Source organism: Silurus aristotelis (assembly GCF_946808225.1).
Source record: "Silurus aristotelis genome assembly, chromosome: 11".
Classification (NCBI taxonomy): domain Eukaryota; kingdom Metazoa; phylum Chordata; class Actinopteri; order Siluriformes; family Siluridae; genus Silurus; species Silurus aristotelis.
The window spans coordinates 12,199,322-12,217,909 of record NC_139584.1 but is presented as its reverse complement, the minus strand read 5'-3'; the positions used below and the strand labels follow the sequence as shown (position 1 = coordinate 12,217,909).

Genomic DNA, 18,588 nt, shown 5'->3' with positions numbered 1-18,588 from the left:
ATGCCTGATGGGTGTACATTGATTACTGTAAATAATTTTGCAGATTTTTCACAATATTACAATAAATCCGGTGCTGGTGAATTGCTTTGGAAAAACAATTTTGGAATGCAATGTAATGAAAAATTCATTAACATTACAAAGAGGCACATCACACCACCTTGTTACCTGTCACTTTATTTTATAATGATGTTGGCATATTGTTAAAGGTACAGCTATTTCCTTTGGCAAACTAATTACTTCATACATTTTAAAGTGCATTTTTATATAACTTTATATAAAAGTCATTCATAGGTCCCCTGGTGGTCTAGTGGTTAGGCTGCGGCGCTCCCACTGCTGCGGCCCGGGTTCGATCCCCGGTCAGGGAATCAACCCCAGCCACTCTTAGTGCCGGTCCAAAGCCCGGATAAATGGGGAGGGTTGCGTTAGGAAGGGCATCCAGCGTAAAAACGTGCCAAATCAAACATGCGGATGATCCGCTGTGGCGACCCCTAATGGGAGAAGCCGAAAGAAAAGTAAAGTATATAAAAGTCATTCATGTTAAGGACCTAACCTAAACTAATGTCAACTTCAGTGATCTTAATGCTTTGTTGTTGCTCTTGCACACTAACCACCCCTGCAGCCATTTTGCAGCTCTCCGGTTCTTTGTGTCCATTCATCAAGATGTCCTTCTCATCCTCTGCTTTCTGTCTTCTCTCCTGCTTCCTCAACCTCTTCATGACTGCTACCTGTACAGACATCCCCATTTAATGCATGAACACATGGTGAACATGTCACACACACGGTTTTATATTGAACAGCATGACCAAGTATTTAAGGAATTGAAAAATGTCAGTGAGTTTATAAGACTGAGAATATAGAGTCATAAAAATCACATCAGGGAAAACACAACTTTGTGGGTGCAGTTAAAAAAAGCCATTAATTTAAAAGCAGATGTGCACAATGGCACTCTAGTCAGCATAGCCTGAAGCACACTGCATAGAAAGGAATGTGCACATTAGATTTATCATGCAAGCACACACATACACAACACACTTCACATTTTCAGCTACAAGCACAGCTCAGTGTATCACACAGCTTTTGATATACATTAGATTAATTATTTATAAAAAGCATTGGTATTTATGACTTTAGCTATTGTTTGTGAGGTGAGACTATGTTTTTGTAATGATGATCATAATCATAAGCTCAGACTCTAAATCCATTCAATGTGTTTTATCTGTGTGTATTGTAGTTTAAAAGGAGATGTGGTGGGCAGTTTCAGAAATCATAAAGACACACACACATAGCATAATAAGGAGGAAGTGAAACAATGTTCTCTTGGTCATTTTCCCATATATAGTTACAATTTATGTTATATAGGAAATACAGTGTAGCCTTTTTGAGCACAGATTTTGGACAGTTCTTAACAACATCTGACAGTTCAGAGAATAACAAGGATTACTGTAAGAGGAAATGGGAAAGAGACTGAAAGAACATATTCATAAAAGAATGAGATCATTTATGTTACATACTGTAGAGCTCTGTAGGGAAAGATCCAGAGAGCCCCAGTGAACTTACCCGGCCAAAGTTATTCTCTGGTATACAGTTATGATGCCCAATTCTTCTACTCCTCCCTTCCACTTTTTCCATTTTCAGAACCTGAAAAAGAAGCAACATTACAAAACGAAGGCGTAGCCCTTCATCAGTTTTGGATTCTGATATCAGTATAGTCTAATACTTAATAATTAAAAAGTTCATAAGTTTGGAAGATGCATCTTATAAACTCTGTTATTTTATTATTTTATTATATTAAATAATAATTATATATATACACTAGGGCTAATATTTAACCGCAACTTAATTGCACATTGTTATCTGTTCTAAATGTACCTTAAATTAATACTTTACAAGCTTTAAATACTCTAATTAACATGGACATGGAGAAATATGGATGCTTTATGTAAATGCATGTTTTTTATTATTATTGAAACAATACTCAAAATAAGCATGAAGTCAAAATATTCTTGCAAATGTTTAAAAGTAATTATTGTGTTTTAAATTACGGAAATGAGGACACTGAACGGAACTTTTGCTGTTTCCACAGTTTTAATTGCCAAATGTGTGCATTAGGCATTTTGGTGCTCGAATTGAGACCTGGCGCATCAGGTCTCAAATAATCAATAAAAGAAATGTTTATTGCACTTTAATGTTAATAAACTTTAATATAAATCTATGACTTTCTTTTTACAGTTCCTGCCAGTGGTTGAGGAGGTCTTGTGTTCAGTGAGTATTTCAGACCATCCTAAAGGTGTTTATTAGGGTTAAGGTCGGAGCTTACAACCCATGTAAACCATGTCTTCATGGTGCTGGCTTTCTGCACAGGGGCAACGGATTCATCCTAGTAAAACACCTGTGTAATTTGATCTTGCTCCCTATCTTCTCTTTTACTTTGTCTTTCCACAAAAACTTATAGCAAATATACAGAGCATATATTGTATACACTGTATAACGTTACATTTTAAAGAAAGAATTGTGTTATATAAAACACTGAATTGAATTATTAGATGCTGATTCCAGAAAATGTATGTCTTTCATTAGAACTAACACACTGAAATATTTTGAGGACTATGATTCATTTTATTCAAAAAGATTTTTTTCAGGCTTTTGTAAAGCAGTGCACTTGTGAGTTCAAAAGAGCGAAGCATTGTAAAAATCCTTCAGGCACAGCGCCAGACTACACTTCCTGTTCCTCAAGGACTTCTTCATCTCAGTAGGGCCTGTGAAATAGAGAGCCAGTGAAACCTATAAGATTTGTTCTGGTGGACTGTATAATGCAGTGTGTGTCTGGAGAGCAGGTACTACGCTTGTGGCTTTGGGCATGTTAATGTTAAAATGTTAACTTTTAACCTCTGTCTAGTTCTTTATGCAATCATGATTTTTAACTATCTATCTATCTATCTATCTATCTGTCTGTCTGTCTGTCTGTCTGTCTGTCTGTCTGTCTGTCTGTCTGTCTGTCTGTCTGTCTGTCTGTCTGTCTGTCTGTCTGTCTGTCTGTCTGTCATTATTATCTACTTGTCTGAATGTATGTGTATTCTGTCTGTTTTACTGTTTGATGGTCTTTTTTCCAACCACATTGTGTGTGTGTGTGTGTGTGTGTGTGTGTGTGTGTGTGTGTGTGTGTGTGTGTGTGTGTGTGTGTGTGTGTGTGTGTGTGTATATGTGTGTGTGTGTGTGTGTGTGTGTGTGTGTATGTGTGCATGTGTGCATGTGTGACTGAGTGTGTGTGATTGTGTGGGCTGTATAAGCTACCGTTCTCTTCGTGTGGTTAGTGCCATGCTGTAGCTGGGTCTGTGTGTCCTCTAGGGCCTGGCGTAGCGAATTGGTCTCTAATTTCATTTTAGCCAGCTCGGAACTCAGTTCAATCTGTAACTGCTGCCCAGCGGCATGGCTGTCCCTAGAGGAGTGAGATGTAAAGAGGCTGCATAAGCATTAGTTTGTATACTACTTATTAGTACCCTTCTGTTAAAATGTTTAGTTTGTGACTTTTGGGTAGATCATTGAGCCTCTGTGCATAATCAAATCTAATCTGAAGTACGAATCTGTATTGTTTTGAGCACCTGAGTGTTTGTATTTCCCTCTGGCTCTCTTGCAGTAGCTGAGCTTTGTTTTGGGCAAGGTTGTTCTGCATGGCCAGTTGGCGTCGTAACAGTTTCAAGTCTTGTTGTCTGAGGGAGGCCATGTGCTCTCTCTCCTCTGGTGGCAAGTGTTTCAATGGAACACATCCTGAAAGCTGCAACTCGCTCAGCTCTAGAGCTTCACACAAAGACCGTGCCAGATCCACATACTATACAAACAATTAAAAAAAAGATCCACATACAAAAAAAATAAGGGTAAACAGTTTCAGGGGAGTTTCAGATAGTGTACGATAGATGTACATTTATGACATTTTAGAAAAGTCATGTATTAGTATAATAAATATTGGCCTCTTCCAAATATTACAGTGGAATAACTTGTTTAGACTTGATTTTCATCCAATCAGAATTGGACAACCATGGGTATGATTTCTTTTTTACAAAAGATGAAAATTCTGTAAAGTTTGTCAAAAACAGTCACTGCATATATAAAAGAAGTTAATGTAAAGTGCATTGAGTAAAATACTTAGTCATACAGGGTTTTCAGTAGAAAGTGACTCTGGTCTATACTGGTATACTCTAACAGGTCATAAAATATTCAGAGTTTTTTATTCTAGTTATATAGGGGAATTAACCAAGACTGCACATTGGTTTGTCTAACCCAGAACACTGAAACCAGTGTGGGGGGTGGGAAAATGTCACGTCGAACAGTTATTCATATAAGACTGAGAAGAGATACAGAGATACAAACTGACAAATGAAAATGCAAATGGGTCATAAACAGAGTGCAAAGATTATAGAAAAGGTCATTTGTGTTAAAAGTGACCTTTGTTAATAACAAGGAGACATGCATTGGCTTTCTTTCTCTTTCTCTCTCTCTCTCTCTCTCTCTCTCTCTCTCACACACACACACACACACACACACACACACACACACACACACACACACACACACACACACACACACACACACACATAGAGAACAGAGAAAGATAGGGAGTGCACTCACTGTCATTTCACTTAGATCCAAAGCATCAGACAAGTCCAGCCTTGCTGTGCGTTCCAGTGCTGCTTCACTCAGGGCCTCAGGGAAAGCAAAGCCACTCTGCATGGAGCAAACCAACACTTATTAGTCTTCTACAGCATGTGCCAAGGCAGCCCACACACACATACAAAGACACAAAGACACACAACATATAAGATCTGCTTGTGTACATCTAAATACACACCAATGTCTCACTCTGAAGGAAGTTTTGTTTTGGAGCTTGTTTCTTTTGGTCTTGTTTTAATGGCTCACTCTGAAGGAAGTTTTGTTTTGGAGCTTGTTTCTTTTGGTCCTGTTTTAATGGCTCACTCTGAAGGAAGTTTTGTTTTGGAGCTTGTTTATTTTGGTTTTGTTTCACTGGCTCCCTCTGCTGGGACAATACCTCTGCAAACACAACAGTAGTCAACACAGTGACTACATGACAATGTACCCTACAAGTATGGCCAACAGTTCAGTCAACAACAAGGTCTAGTGAAACTCACTGTAAGGCCACTTCCGCTCTGCAGCACTGATTCTCTCTTTTATTGCACTCAGGTTTGCTTTGCCCTGATGTATCAGCTCTTTTTGATGGCAAACTTTGCATTTAGACACTTGATTAGGCTGAAGTTTGGGACTCACCATAATGCCCACATCCTGAAAAACAAATAAAGTAGAAACTGTTATACATGTAAAATGTATTTTTGTAGTAAGTTCTGACTTTGAATCATTGAATAGCATTGCCTAACAGTTTCATCAAACTTCAAATAGAGAAAACCCTTAACATCACTCACTGAGGATCAACCTCGCATTATAGGTCAATTAAATGGGAGATTAAATAATAGTTAATTACATAGTGGTGAACACAATGCCACTATGTTACTTACTGAAACTTAAGCATGCAAATAAAATGGAAGCAATCCAAACAATAGGCCAAGGGGCACATTTGTAGCCTATTAGAAAAATTAATGAAGAAAATATCAACCAAGAATATGTTTATAGGATCATTAGTATTATAGTTTAATATAATTATGAGACTAGGATTATTCAAAAAGCAATATACTGACAATATTGTTGACTTATATAATATGTTTATTTGATTGTTTTCATATATCATCATATTTTGCTGATATATAGAGATTAAGATTAAGATTTCTTTTATGTTAAACTGTATTGCAGTTGGCAGGTGTTTACTTGATGAAAACATATGTGCGTAAGTGAAAACACTGTACTGCTAAAAACCTTGTTTTATACACATGTATCAAAATATGACAACCTTATACACATGAAATTCAACTAAATCTATAAAAATCTACAAACATTCCTACAAAAAATATGTTTACTGGCTGCAACAAAACCACTCTTAGATACCTATTGTAATTGTGGTTTCTCTAAGCAACCAACAGATGTGGAGGATTTAGATATGGCTGACAGACAATGGAGAATTATTTTAATGTTAGGGTTACAACATGGTCTTGGCATGACAAGTCATGGTTTAAGCTCATGTCAAAGAGGAGGTTCAAACTAAATCTTATTCTGCATGTTATACTGGATATCTTACCTTACAGTATGGGGTTGTTAAAGGAATAAGGCCTGTGTTCTTAGTCCTTTCTTTTAAATCTGCTTTTGCTTGTCTAATTGCAGGGATGAAACATAAAATTAGTACAATAGATACTACTTTAAAACATTATGGATGATTAGTTATGATGAATGTCACTAATATATATATATATATATATATATATATATATATATATATATATATATATATATATATATATACACATTGTACCCCAATTTCTCTGTCATTGTCCTCAGTTCTTCTTTTTTCTGTTCGAGAAGCTCAGTAAGCATACTCAGCTGCATTCTCTGGTCCACTACCAAAGTTTTGTGTGCCTCCAACTCCATTTTCTGTTGTTCGCTTAGTTCTCCTATACACAAAAATTACTCTATACATTAACAAAAACACTGGTGACTGAAACAATTTTTTTGTATTGTCTGGTGCACTGTTTTTAATCTTGCACTGTTTGCACTAGTTTGCACATGATGCACTTTATGTAGCTAGGACAACTTACTTTGGTGACTACAGACTCTATGTTGTTTTATCTAGCACCAAGATTCTGGAGAAATGTTGTCTTTTTTACTGTCTACTGAGTCAGCTACAGTATATATGGTTGAAATGACAGAAGCTTTTTGACTCTTAAAAATTGGTATGTATGATATCATTTGGGTCTGATGTGTAACAATTAATTGCTAAACTATTTTAGCAATCTTTTGACATCACTGTCATTTATCACTGTACACATTTCTGCCTCTATCTAGCAGCAAGATATGCATTATTGTAAGATACCTGTGATGTCAGAGAGTTGAGCATGGGCATGGGCCAGGTCACAACTGAGAGATGTAATGACCTCCCCTTGCCTGACCACTTCATGTTGGGAAGCTTCAAGTGATGCGCTAAAGAAATGCAAATAGATACTATGAATCTCTTCCTATTTAATCAGCGAGCATTTCCTCATCACAACTCCTAGTTTCCTAGTTTGAACCCGAGCTTAAGTTATTGTCTTTGCACATGTTTGTCTTCTATGGTTTCCTCCTACATTTCACTGGCTATGCAATACTGTGGGTAAATGTGTGTGCATAGTGCCCTTCACTGAAAAAGCATGAAAACATGCCAGATGCCCACATCATTCCTGGGATCAGTGATCATTCGCTTGATTAAGATAAAGTGGTTCGTAATGATGGATGAAAATGATTTAAAACTTAATACCATACCAGTGAGACAATCTGCAAGATTAAAACATACAAAGGGTATACTGCTAATTCATAGATACAACATTTCTCAATCTAAAATAATTTATTATATAGACCCAGTTTTTAAGTTAACTCCAGCTTTTGTGTATTGATTTACTATTTAGATGTTCTCTTGGAACCACTGATATTTATCCTTTTACACAATGATTTATACACTTTTAATCTAAATCAAAGTAGCGTTAGATTTTTAGACACTAGTTTCAAACATACAAAGGATAAATAATAGAGACATTGTGGTGTGAATGTCTATTTGAAATGTTCTACTGTATTGCTGGTTTTATTTTACCTGAGGGATGTTACAGTCTGTTTTAGCTGCTGTAGCTCTTCTGGTTGCATTAAAGACTCACAGGGTTTGACATCCTCCTTCTTATTAAGCACCTCTATAGAACATTTATATGAGACATTTTTTTTCATACAGAAGAGTCCAATTCCTTACGGTTAATTTGACAATTCATACAACAGCATGCTTAGGCACAGTAATAGTTTGAGGTCTTATCTCCCAACAATTGGTTTCACAACACATAGATGCAAATTTTGTACAAATTTGGTCATTGTATAATATTTGACTATAAACTTCAGGTTCAGGTAAACTTCTATCTACTAACTGTTTTGTTTGATCTGAACAGTGATGGGAAAACAAGATGCTTGTGTACGTTAGCAGACAGGGTACAAACAATTATTTGGTTGTTCATATGCAGTCAAATATATGCTATTTTTAGCATTTATAAATTTTGTGTGATTAAAAAGTATGTAATCGTATGTAAAAGTATTAAATGCTGTGCACAGTGTATCATGGGCACTTCTTACCTGTAAGCTGTTGTGTTACTGAATCTCTCTGTTCCTGCATCTCTCTCGCTTTCTGCTTTGCTGAGCTCATTTGTTCCTCCAAGGCAACGATAGTGTGAGCATGTTGCCGCACCTTATTGCAGTTTATCAAGTTATTTTAAACATGTAAAACATAAGCATATAGAATACCAAAAGGATTTATAGTATTCCAAATCTGCAACAAATGCAAAACACTGTACCTGTACTCTGTATTCCTCAATCTCCACTTTGTATCTTTCTCTCTCTTCCTCTGTTCCTCTCTGCAAGGCCTCCTTTACTCTTATTCTCCATTCATCTTCTCTTACCTCCCTCTCCTTTGCTTTTTCTCTCCACTGCTCCTTTTGCAGCTCTAATTCTCCAACTTTCTCCCTCAGTTCTATTTCTATTTTCTCTGCTACCTCCAACTTGCCACGCCACTTCAACTCCAGGGTCTCAATTTTGGAATGTAAAACAGCCTGAAATTGAGATGTTTTACAAAAGGTATATGAGCTAGAGGATGTCCAGCATAACATAAATGTTAATGCTTTACATTGAGACTCTTACATAACACTATTTATTGCATTTAATAACATTGAATTAATATACAGTTCACTTGCTTATTTATCACAAGGTATAATGTAGTTTTTGACTTACTTCAGCTTTATTGGCTGCATCCATATCAGAGCTTATTTTCTCCAGCTGCGGTTTCACCGTGTCCTCCCACTTTGCTGGTTTTTCCTTAGCCTGCACCATAAAACATTACCAGGGTATCGTAAAAAGGATTACAGTTTGAAAATAATTTTAAGGAGCGTACTGCAATTGGTAAAGTCATTTGCCTGTGATGTGAATTGCAATCAAAACAATAAAACTTTTCAAATATATAAACAATATAATGAACAATATTTTTTCCCTCTAACAAATACTAATCTGGCTAATTGTTTTAAATAAAAAATGTATATATATATATATATATATATATATATATATATATATATATATATATATATATATATATATATATATATATATATAATATAATATATTTGATGATATAATATCAACCCCAGAAAATGTAAAAGAAAATGTGTAGAAACTATATAGATCCACTGTGATGCAATCTTTAAATCTACACAATAAAAGTATAAATTCGGACCTGTAATCTCCTGAGCTTTAGTTGGGCCTCCTTGTACTGTTGGCACAAAGTTTTTACAGCACCCAAGACTCCTACAACAGCAAGTAAACACATGCACTGTTTTAACTGCTTTGTCATGATTTCTAATTGTATTTTTTGTTTGTGGCTCACATTTGCATGATCCCTTACCTCCAGTCTTCTCTGACACCTCAACTCCCATTGCCAGCATTGCATCTGCTGTGTCTTGGAGGAGTGTATGTAGAGTGCTCACTATAGAAAGTGTGTGTGCCTGAACCCAACTGACTGCAGGACACACATTTTCATTTTGGAGAGCAGATATTTGCCTCTGCATGGCATCCAACAAGTATACATTTTGTACATTAGTCTATGACAAGCCAAAAGAAAAAAGAGATCAAAAACTGTATATCCATTACGGTCTCAATTACTGTTCCTTAGTAAATAGTAAAAAAAATTTGTAAACGTTTTAATAACATTCAATTCTAAAAATATAAATATAATTAAGAGTAAACATAGGTCAAGTGCAATAGTTATACAAAAACAAGTGCAAATTTAAAAGCCTAAAATGGAATGGAATTTGTGTCTGATATCATAGAATATCAAAAACTATGAATGATTTGAGCGCAACTCTTTTATCAGCTTCTGGCTTCAAGATACAAGCTTCTTATAAATAAATAAATAAATACATTAATTAATACATTAATAAATTATAATCTAAGTGTCATATTTAGTGTAAAAGTATTACTGTTAACTAGATTATTATTATTATTATTATTATTATTATTATTATTATTAATAATAATAATAATATTATAACAATACCTGAAATTCAGCAAGTCTGGCCTTGAGTTTCTCAGTATCTTCTTCAACCACCCTTTGGTTCACATTGCGTTCTTCTAGCTTTTGCTCTAGTTTCTGCACGCGGGAGTTATTCATGTCCTTCTGTTTTCTTAACTCTGACAAAAGATCTAATAACTAGAAAAAGAAGACCAAATTTGTTCACTTTGTGCATCTGAGCTAAATGTGTAACTGGCTAACAAATGAATATATTCAGAAATTAATGGACTGATGAATTGAGGAGTTATTTAACAGACTGATCATTTTGGCTGTAATTAGAATGACTTTTTACATTACCTCTTGCTCTGAAACTGTTTCTGACGTAACAAGGACATGTTTCATGATCTGACTGCGAATGTTCTCAAGCTGAAAGCAAATTTAGAGTTTATGAATTGCTACTGCATGCATGCTACCTTTACAAAGTTTTCCAAATAAATAAATGATCCCGCACCCTTGTTTGTGTGTGTCTTAGTTCTGATTGAGCTTTTTGTTCTCTCTGGAGTGTTTGCTGCTGCTGCTGCTTCAGTTTGCTCATCTCAAACTGTAGAGTACTCTGCTCCTAAATCCCAAAATACAAACACACGTGTAAGATTTTATGAAGAGAATACAGTGCATACAAACTGAAGGCATAAAATAAGTGTTTCTTCAAAATGGGTGCTTTTGCATTAAATGTATCAAAATACTGTACTTTGACATCCCCACAATTTGTATATTCAAACTGAGGTTTAGTGCTCACACAATACTACACAGTGCTTAAAAATAATGGGGTACCATTAATGTGAAATCAATCAAGGTGACTATACACACACACACACACACACACACACACACACACACACACACACACACACACACACACACACACACACACACACACATTTTTGAATGTTTATAGGAGGTGGGAAAAAGAAAGAGGACACCAAAACAGATATAGGGAGAACATGTGAAAACTTCACACAGACAGCAACACAAGCTCATGATTAAACAGGTGACCTTGAAGCAGTAAGAGGATATCCGTTTTACCCTCTGTGCCACAGTGCTGCTCTGTTATAAATATAAGAATCAAAACTGTTTGGTCTGACCTGTGTCTTTTGGTCCAGTCTACGTTTGAGTAAGTCTCTTTCCGCATTTTGCTGCTTCATTTCTTTGTGTTTCTCTCTTAGAGTCATATCCATCTGCTCCACAGTCTGCATAAAAGTACAGATCATTTACCTTTAAAGCAAAAGGGTACAATTATAGTCTAAATGGCACATAAGATCATGAATTGTCACCTTTCTGAAGGATTCCACCTCTTTTTCCCTGGCAAGAAACTCCTCCTGGTGCTTTTCAATCTCTTTCAGCTTTGACAGCTAGGGGAGAATAATCCACATTTATATAATAATGTTCTGTTTTAAAATCTTTGGGAACTAAATACCAAAAGCAAGGAGAAAATGATCTTCAACCTTATTTGCCATGTTACTAAGCTGAGCATCCTTGTGTCTTGCTTCTTTTCTGAGACTGTCGACTTCAGCAGCCAGTTTTAATGCCTGTTTCTCCCGAGCCAACAGATCCTTTTGCACACTGTTGATCTGTGCTGGAAGAGTCAAGTACCGTGACTTGTGTTTACTTAAAATGATCTTCAAGGATATTGAAAGAGATTTTGAGCCTTAATCTTAAAAACTGAGTCTGAATATTTTATTTATATTTGTACAAAAATTAGGACTTCACGTTGGCTTGCCTTAGATATAATTTTTTTATTTGACTTGTGACTAGATTTAAGAGTCACTTGAACTTGAACTCAATGTGCAAAAAAAACTTGTCTGAAAGATGGATTTAAGACATCTTGTGATCATCAGGTTATGTTTGTAATATTTGTTAAAAGTAATGTTAAAGGAAAATATGCTCATTGTTTCTACCTGCTGATTCTCTGCTTTCACTCTTCTGCTTCTCAAGCTGTTTTTGGAGATTGCTGATTCTATGATCTCTCTCTGCTACTGCCTGGTTATTGAGTTCACCAGCCCTTGCACTCATCTCCATCATCTAAACATAGACCAGACGTTGCAGTTACATTTTAGCTGAAACAAAAATATAGTAAGTATTTAACCAGTAGATGTTGTTCTATATGGAGTAAGGAGATAGATAGCCACAAATACCAGTATTGACACTTAAAGCCCTACCTGCTCCTTTAGCTGTTGGATCTGTTCTTTTTTTTCCTGGATGTCTCTGGCTAGGTTGTGCAGCTTATATTTGATGTCTGGGTCATTCTGGTTGTTCTGAGAGAGCTGTAGCCGGAGTGCCGACACCTCCTCCTTCAAGGCTGAGATCATACACTCCTTCCTATAAACTTCACTCTGAGACCCCAGCACACCACTCTGTTCCTCCCTACACCTTGCCCAGCATTCTTCCTAGAACAAGAGTTTCATAGAAATCTAGATAAAAATTTATAACATTTTGAAATTATTACTCAGGCAGTGGTGATATTTAGGAAACCTCCCTGAGACAACATGAATGTTTAAGATAAACCAGACTCAAAGGAAAATCTATTCCCTTCTAGGTGAAAACGGATTTCTTGGAACACATAAGGTAAAATCATTTCATTATACAGTTTAGTAAAATACAGAAAACAGGAGCCTTGAGAAAAGCATTAGACAATCTTGAACACAGCCAGTTCTCAAAAAGTTCAAGTCTGCAGGTTTCATACATTCCACGCATGGGCATACATTTATGAAAAGTTTATAATAGCAGAAGGTAAGTCAATTAAATGTCAAATGTCTACAAGCAAGTAAACTTTTGTTGAATTTGCAATTGTTAGAAGTCAATGGCAGTAGTTTTAAATGTGTCACAATCATCACAAATGATGTGACGTGATGCTACCTGATGTGCCACACATGAGCATTGGCAAGCTTTGTCTGAAGCAGGTAAATGTCAAAGGCCTACAAAGCATCATCACGGAGATGAACTTGAATGCTGACTGCATCACAGGCCTTCATCGGGCAGGAACTAATGTTAGAACAAATTTTCCCAGCCAGAGTTCCAAAATGTGGTCCTACAATCCTAGTGTAAAGCCTCTCCATAACAGCAAAGGGTAAAAATATGGAACTGGATGTTTAAAAGTACATATAGATGGTACTGTCAGGGATCCACAATCCATTGGCCATATATTCTGAGTTTTGAATAAGCAGATTTTGCCTTATTTTCTCAGAGCCTCGGGGGAGGTGGTAGCTCAGAGGCTAAGCTCTGGGTTCATGTTTAGAAGGCTGGGGATTCAAGACCCAGTATTGCCAAGGTGACACACCCTCGAGCAAGGACCTTGCTGGTATATGCGAATAAAGATTTTCACTGTGCTGTAAAAGTGCATGTGACTAGCACAAGCCCCTTTCTACTTTCTTTCTTTCTTTCTTTCTTTCTTTCTTTCTTTCTTTCTTTCTTTCTTTCTTTCTTTCTTTCTTTCTTTCTTTCTTTCTTTCTTTCTTTCTTTTTCTATACTTCTTTCTTATGTTTATATGTGTGACAGATGTGGTAAACACATTATAATTTAAAATGAAAAACATTGGATTTATACCAACCTTGTCGTGTAATAAGTCCTGCATGTTTTGACAGCTTGCATTTTTAAAAATAAGACCTTTTCCTATGCTGCTGGGCCCGCTTCCTAGGGCAATTAAAAGTAATTGATTACTGACATTATAATTAACATTTATTACTGGTACAATTAATCCTTTTCATTTATTACCCCAAATAAATCTTTTTTTGGAAATTGTAGTAATGATAAGAAAAATTTTAATACAGTAGAATAGAACTACCTGGTCTATAAGACGAGACAGTGCACTCTGACACATTTGTGCCCAAACTGCTACGTTTAGGTCCTGCACTTGCAGGCCGAGGTTTGCAAGGAGGACGGGGTGTAGCAGAAGAAGGCACAGCATGATTTCTTACTCCAGCTGGAGACGCGTTAGACTGGATAGGCAGAACTGGGAGCTGAGTGAATATAAAATAAAACACCATAAGGACCGTATGGTAACATTATAAGAAGGGAAACAAGTTTCAGCAAATGGAAGAAAACACAAAATACTGTTTATAACTAACTTTGAGACAACCTACTTGGCATGATCACATAACTCTAATACCAGGCTTGGTATTTGATGATTAGAATAACAATGCAGCAAGAATATTTCTATACAAAATGCTCTTCACGGTGTATTTAAACATTTCTTACTGGAACTGCGGGATCCACTAAGAGCTTGTAGGCTGAACCTCCGTAGCCAAAGTGTAACTCATCTCCTGGTGTAAGACACACTGTTGCATTGTGTATTTGACAGTCATTGACATAAGTGCCATGGGCAGAGTTTAGGTCAGTAAGAACATAGCAATGCTTTATCTCATTCCATTCTATAGTAGCATGGTGTTCATCCACACCGCCATTCTATAGGAGTAAAAGAATAGGACAAAGTCAGAGCTCACAATATTCTTAAAAAAGTTTTTTATTCCATTATTTATATTCATGACTGAAAATCTATAAAATAATGAATAAGTTTAACATATTGTGATGATGTTTTAGAACTATATTTTAAAATAATCATAAAACAAATGTTCTTAAAATAATCAGTGCCAATTACAATAAGGAATAATAACACTTAACTTTTATTAACAGCAAACATATCAGGGATAAACTTGTAGGCACTAACTTGTAAATTCATATGTTATAAAACTATCTCTGTAAAGATGCTTTGGGACAATGTCTATTGTTTAAAGTGCTATACAAATAAATCTTCTAACCTGATTAGAATGACTTGTAAATGACATAACAAGCTTTAAGTTACCACACAAATATACATATTGATTTATTCAATCTTAATATCTTAAATTATCTCAATAGCTCAAATTTAAAAGCTCATATGTGATTAAGATACATTAACAGCAAAGGGGAACCTGGTTTTGGGCTTAAATATCTTGACTATGAGAATTCTTCTTGACTGCAATTTCCTTTCATTCCATAATGACTATTCGTTTGCATTCATTTGAAATATTATTGAGTAGTGACATTTTTTTAAGCCAAGCTGAATTTCTTTTGCTTATCTAAAAGTTCTCATAAGTTCTCTGATTTCTCCCAAAACATGGTAGCAACCCTCAAATCCTGCTGTTCTTCATGTAGTTTCAGACAGACTCAATGACATTCCGATCAGGACTTTGTGGGGGCCAAAATTATTACTTTCCGTACTCCTTGTTGTTCTCTAAGCTATAGATAGTTCTTATTGGAATTGACAGTATTGCATTATTGCATAATGGATAAATATCTGCCTCTATTTCTGAGCATTGGGCACACCATCAATTCTGACCAATCTCCAACTTCATTTGCAGAGAAGAAGTCACAACTTCAACTTGCGAAAACCTCCACCTTGCTTCACTATTGACTTTAGATATTCATTATTGTACCGTTCTCCAGCAAATAACTTTTTGCTACAGCTAAATATTTCATTAAACCTGAGCATACCAAGGAGGAGGTTTATGGATGTGGTGAAGGAAGACATGCAGGTAGTTGGGTTGAAAAAAGCAGATGTAGAGGACAGAGGGATATGGAGACAGATGATCCGCTGTGGCGACCCCAAATAGGTGGAGCCGAAAGAAGAAGAAGAAGAAGAAGAAGAAACCTGTGCAGATGCTGCAATTTCTCTGCATCCCAGTTCCTATGTTTTTGTGCATAGTTGAGTCGCTTAGCTTTGTTTTGATGTCGGAGGTGTGTCTTGTTGCTGTGCTCAGACATGCATTGGTGTATGACTTGTGACATGAAACCTTCTTTCACAACAGATTTTAGCAGATTTGGGCTGTTTCTTACCCAGTTTTAAGCCTCCTACACAGCTTTTTATGTTTCAGTTAACGACTGTGTTTCAACCTAAATATGAAATTGATGATCATTAGCACCTGCTGGTTATAAGTGGTTAATCATACACTTGACTTATCTTTCAAAATCCTTTTAATTCGTACAAGTGTACAAAGTACAAGTCTAAGAATCGAAATCCAAACAGTGGTCACACCAAATATTTTTTTTTTATAAAAAAAAAAAAAAAAAATCAGTTTGCTCATTTTGGTTTTCGTAAATTGATCAAAAATAAAGAATTAAAATATCTATTTTTGAAAGCATTTTTACTTTACAGCATTTCTCCACACATGCCTAAAAAACTGTATTGTATGTAAATGATGATGATAATAATAATAATAATAATAATAATAATAATAATAATAATAATAATAATAATAATAATAATAATGTCCCTCTCAGGGGAGACTGGACCTGCAATGAGCTGCACTTATATCTCAACAGCAAACAACGTTATGTTTAGTAATACACCGATCAGTCACAACCTTATGACCACCTGCCTAATAATGTTTTGGTCCCAATTTTACTGGCAAAACAGTCCTGACACGTCGAGCATTAACAGCATTAACTTATTCAGCAACTTGAGCTACAGGAGCTCATCTGTTGGATCGGACCACACGGACCGAATAGACCACAAGAGCTGTAGTTTTGAAGATGATCTGACCCAGTCGTCCAGCCTCACAATTTAGCTCTTGTCAAACTCGCTCAAATACTTACTTGCCTATTTTTCCTGCATCTAACACAGGAACTTTAAGGGCAACATGTTCACGTGCTGCCTAATATATCCCACCCACTAACAAGATAATCAGTGTTATTCACTGTTATTTCACTGTCCATAATGTTATACACGGTGTATGAAATATTAGCAAAAACGAAAGTTGATCAGTGTTACCTGGAGGCAGAGATCTGAATCCCTGTGTCTTCCCACCGTAGTTGTCTTGGGCTGAAGTTTAAATATCCAGTTTAAAGATTTAAGATATCCTCTCATTTTATGAAGCTCTTCCTCACAATAAACAGGAATACACTTCAACACTGTTGGATTTAGGTCATCTTATATCAGCATAGAATTCCCTCAGTGAAAACAAGAACAGTTTAAATATCTTTACTGTCTGTAACCTGGGGGAATTGAGGCGAAGTGTATACTGTCGTCATGGCAACACTGTTATTAAAACCCCGCCTACTGTAGCTTGAATACGCCCATAGCGGTACCCAGCATACTTACAACAGTAGACCACTAGGGGCGCAGTACATTCCACTGGAACACTGGCGACAGGTGTACAGTAATGGTTAAATGAAGCCTAACACAGCACAGTGATTCGCGTTCAACAATTCCCACATCCTGAAGAGTACAGAAGTATAAGGATTCTTTGGAGTGAGACTGCAGCATAAATACTTTTACTGGAATAATACATCAAATTCATCATGTACATCCCAATACATCATAACATGTTATAATACATAAAAATACACCATTTACAACATTATACATCATATCATGATATACTACATTATAATATAATGATATACATCACAATACATTATATCATGTTATATCATAATACATCATAGTATGGCAGCACACAGTTTTAGGCTGTGCTGCATTCGAAATGTCTCTATATTTTCCTCTATATCTATTAGACTTAGTTGTTTATACTGATAAACTAAGAAAACTGTTTGAATTGCAACATTTATAATGATGACTGTTTCATTTTCATATAAAATTGTTATACGTATATATATATATATATATATATATATATATATATATATATATATATATATATATATATATATATATATATACACTGGCGATCAAAATTAGAGAACAATAAATAAACAATTGAACAATTCTGAAATAATGTCATCTTCACTGCTCAACAGCTGAAGGAGTTTTTGTCCTGTCTATACCATGCTACCAGAACACTTTCTTGGCCATAACTTTGTCGCCAATGGATTTTCCATAGGTTTTCTATTGGGTTGAGATCAGGACTCTGGGAAAGCCATGTCATTATTTCAATGTTTTCAGTTTCAAGGAACTGCTTTACCTGTTTTGTCCTGCATGAACACTGCGCGCTGATTGGGTGATGAACGCAGGGAGGGAACCATATGTTGTTGAAGAAGGTTCTGATAAACATTTGCATTCACTCTGCCATGTAGCTGTATAAGAGGCCCAACTCCTGCTGCAGAAAACATGCCCCAAACCATGACACTTCCTCCTCCACTTTTCACTGACATCTTTACACACTTTGGGTTCAGTCTTTCTCCAGTTTGTACATAATGTTTCCCATCAGACCCAAATAAATTAAACTTGCTTTTATCACTGAAGTGAACTTTGGACCAGTCCTCCTCTGTCCACACAACATGCTCCTCAGCAAAGCTTAGTCTAGTCTTTTGATTCTTTCTGCTAATGAGAGGTTTGGTCACTGCAGAGTGGGCTTTCAGTCCAAATGCTCTTAAACGTCGAGACACTGCATGACGAGACAGATCCTTACCCTGT

General features: G+C 36.0%; 1 protein-coding gene across 1 annotated transcript; it reads right to left on the bottom strand.

The window, feature by feature from the left end:
• Positions 1-513: 513 nt before the first annotated feature.
• Positions 514-17,343, bottom strand: fhad1 (forkhead-associated (FHA) phosphopeptide binding domain 1). The gene is made up of 28 exons (XM_083553845.1): positions 16,984-17,343; positions 14,433-14,639; positions 14,020-14,194; positions 13,786-13,868; positions 12,397-12,624; positions 12,136-12,259; positions 11,683-11,813; positions 11,512-11,589; positions 11,323-11,427; positions 10,692-10,799; positions 10,538-10,606; positions 10,226-10,378; positions 9,575-9,770; positions 9,407-9,477; positions 8,908-8,997; positions 8,475-8,729; positions 8,257-8,368; positions 7,736-7,829; positions 6,986-7,092; positions 6,428-6,566; positions 6,197-6,269; positions 5,142-5,292; positions 4,844-5,043; positions 4,624-4,719; positions 3,600-3,826; positions 3,292-3,436; positions 1,558-1,638; positions 514-725 (listed from the first exon to the last, which is right to left on the bottom strand). Exons 1-28 carry the CDS (start codon positions 17,077-17,079, stop codon positions 546-548), a joined length of 3,774 nt encoding a protein of 1,257 aa, XP_083409971.1. The 5' UTR covers positions 17,080-17,343; the 3' UTR covers positions 514-545.
• Positions 17,344-18,588: the final 1,245 nt, after the last annotated feature.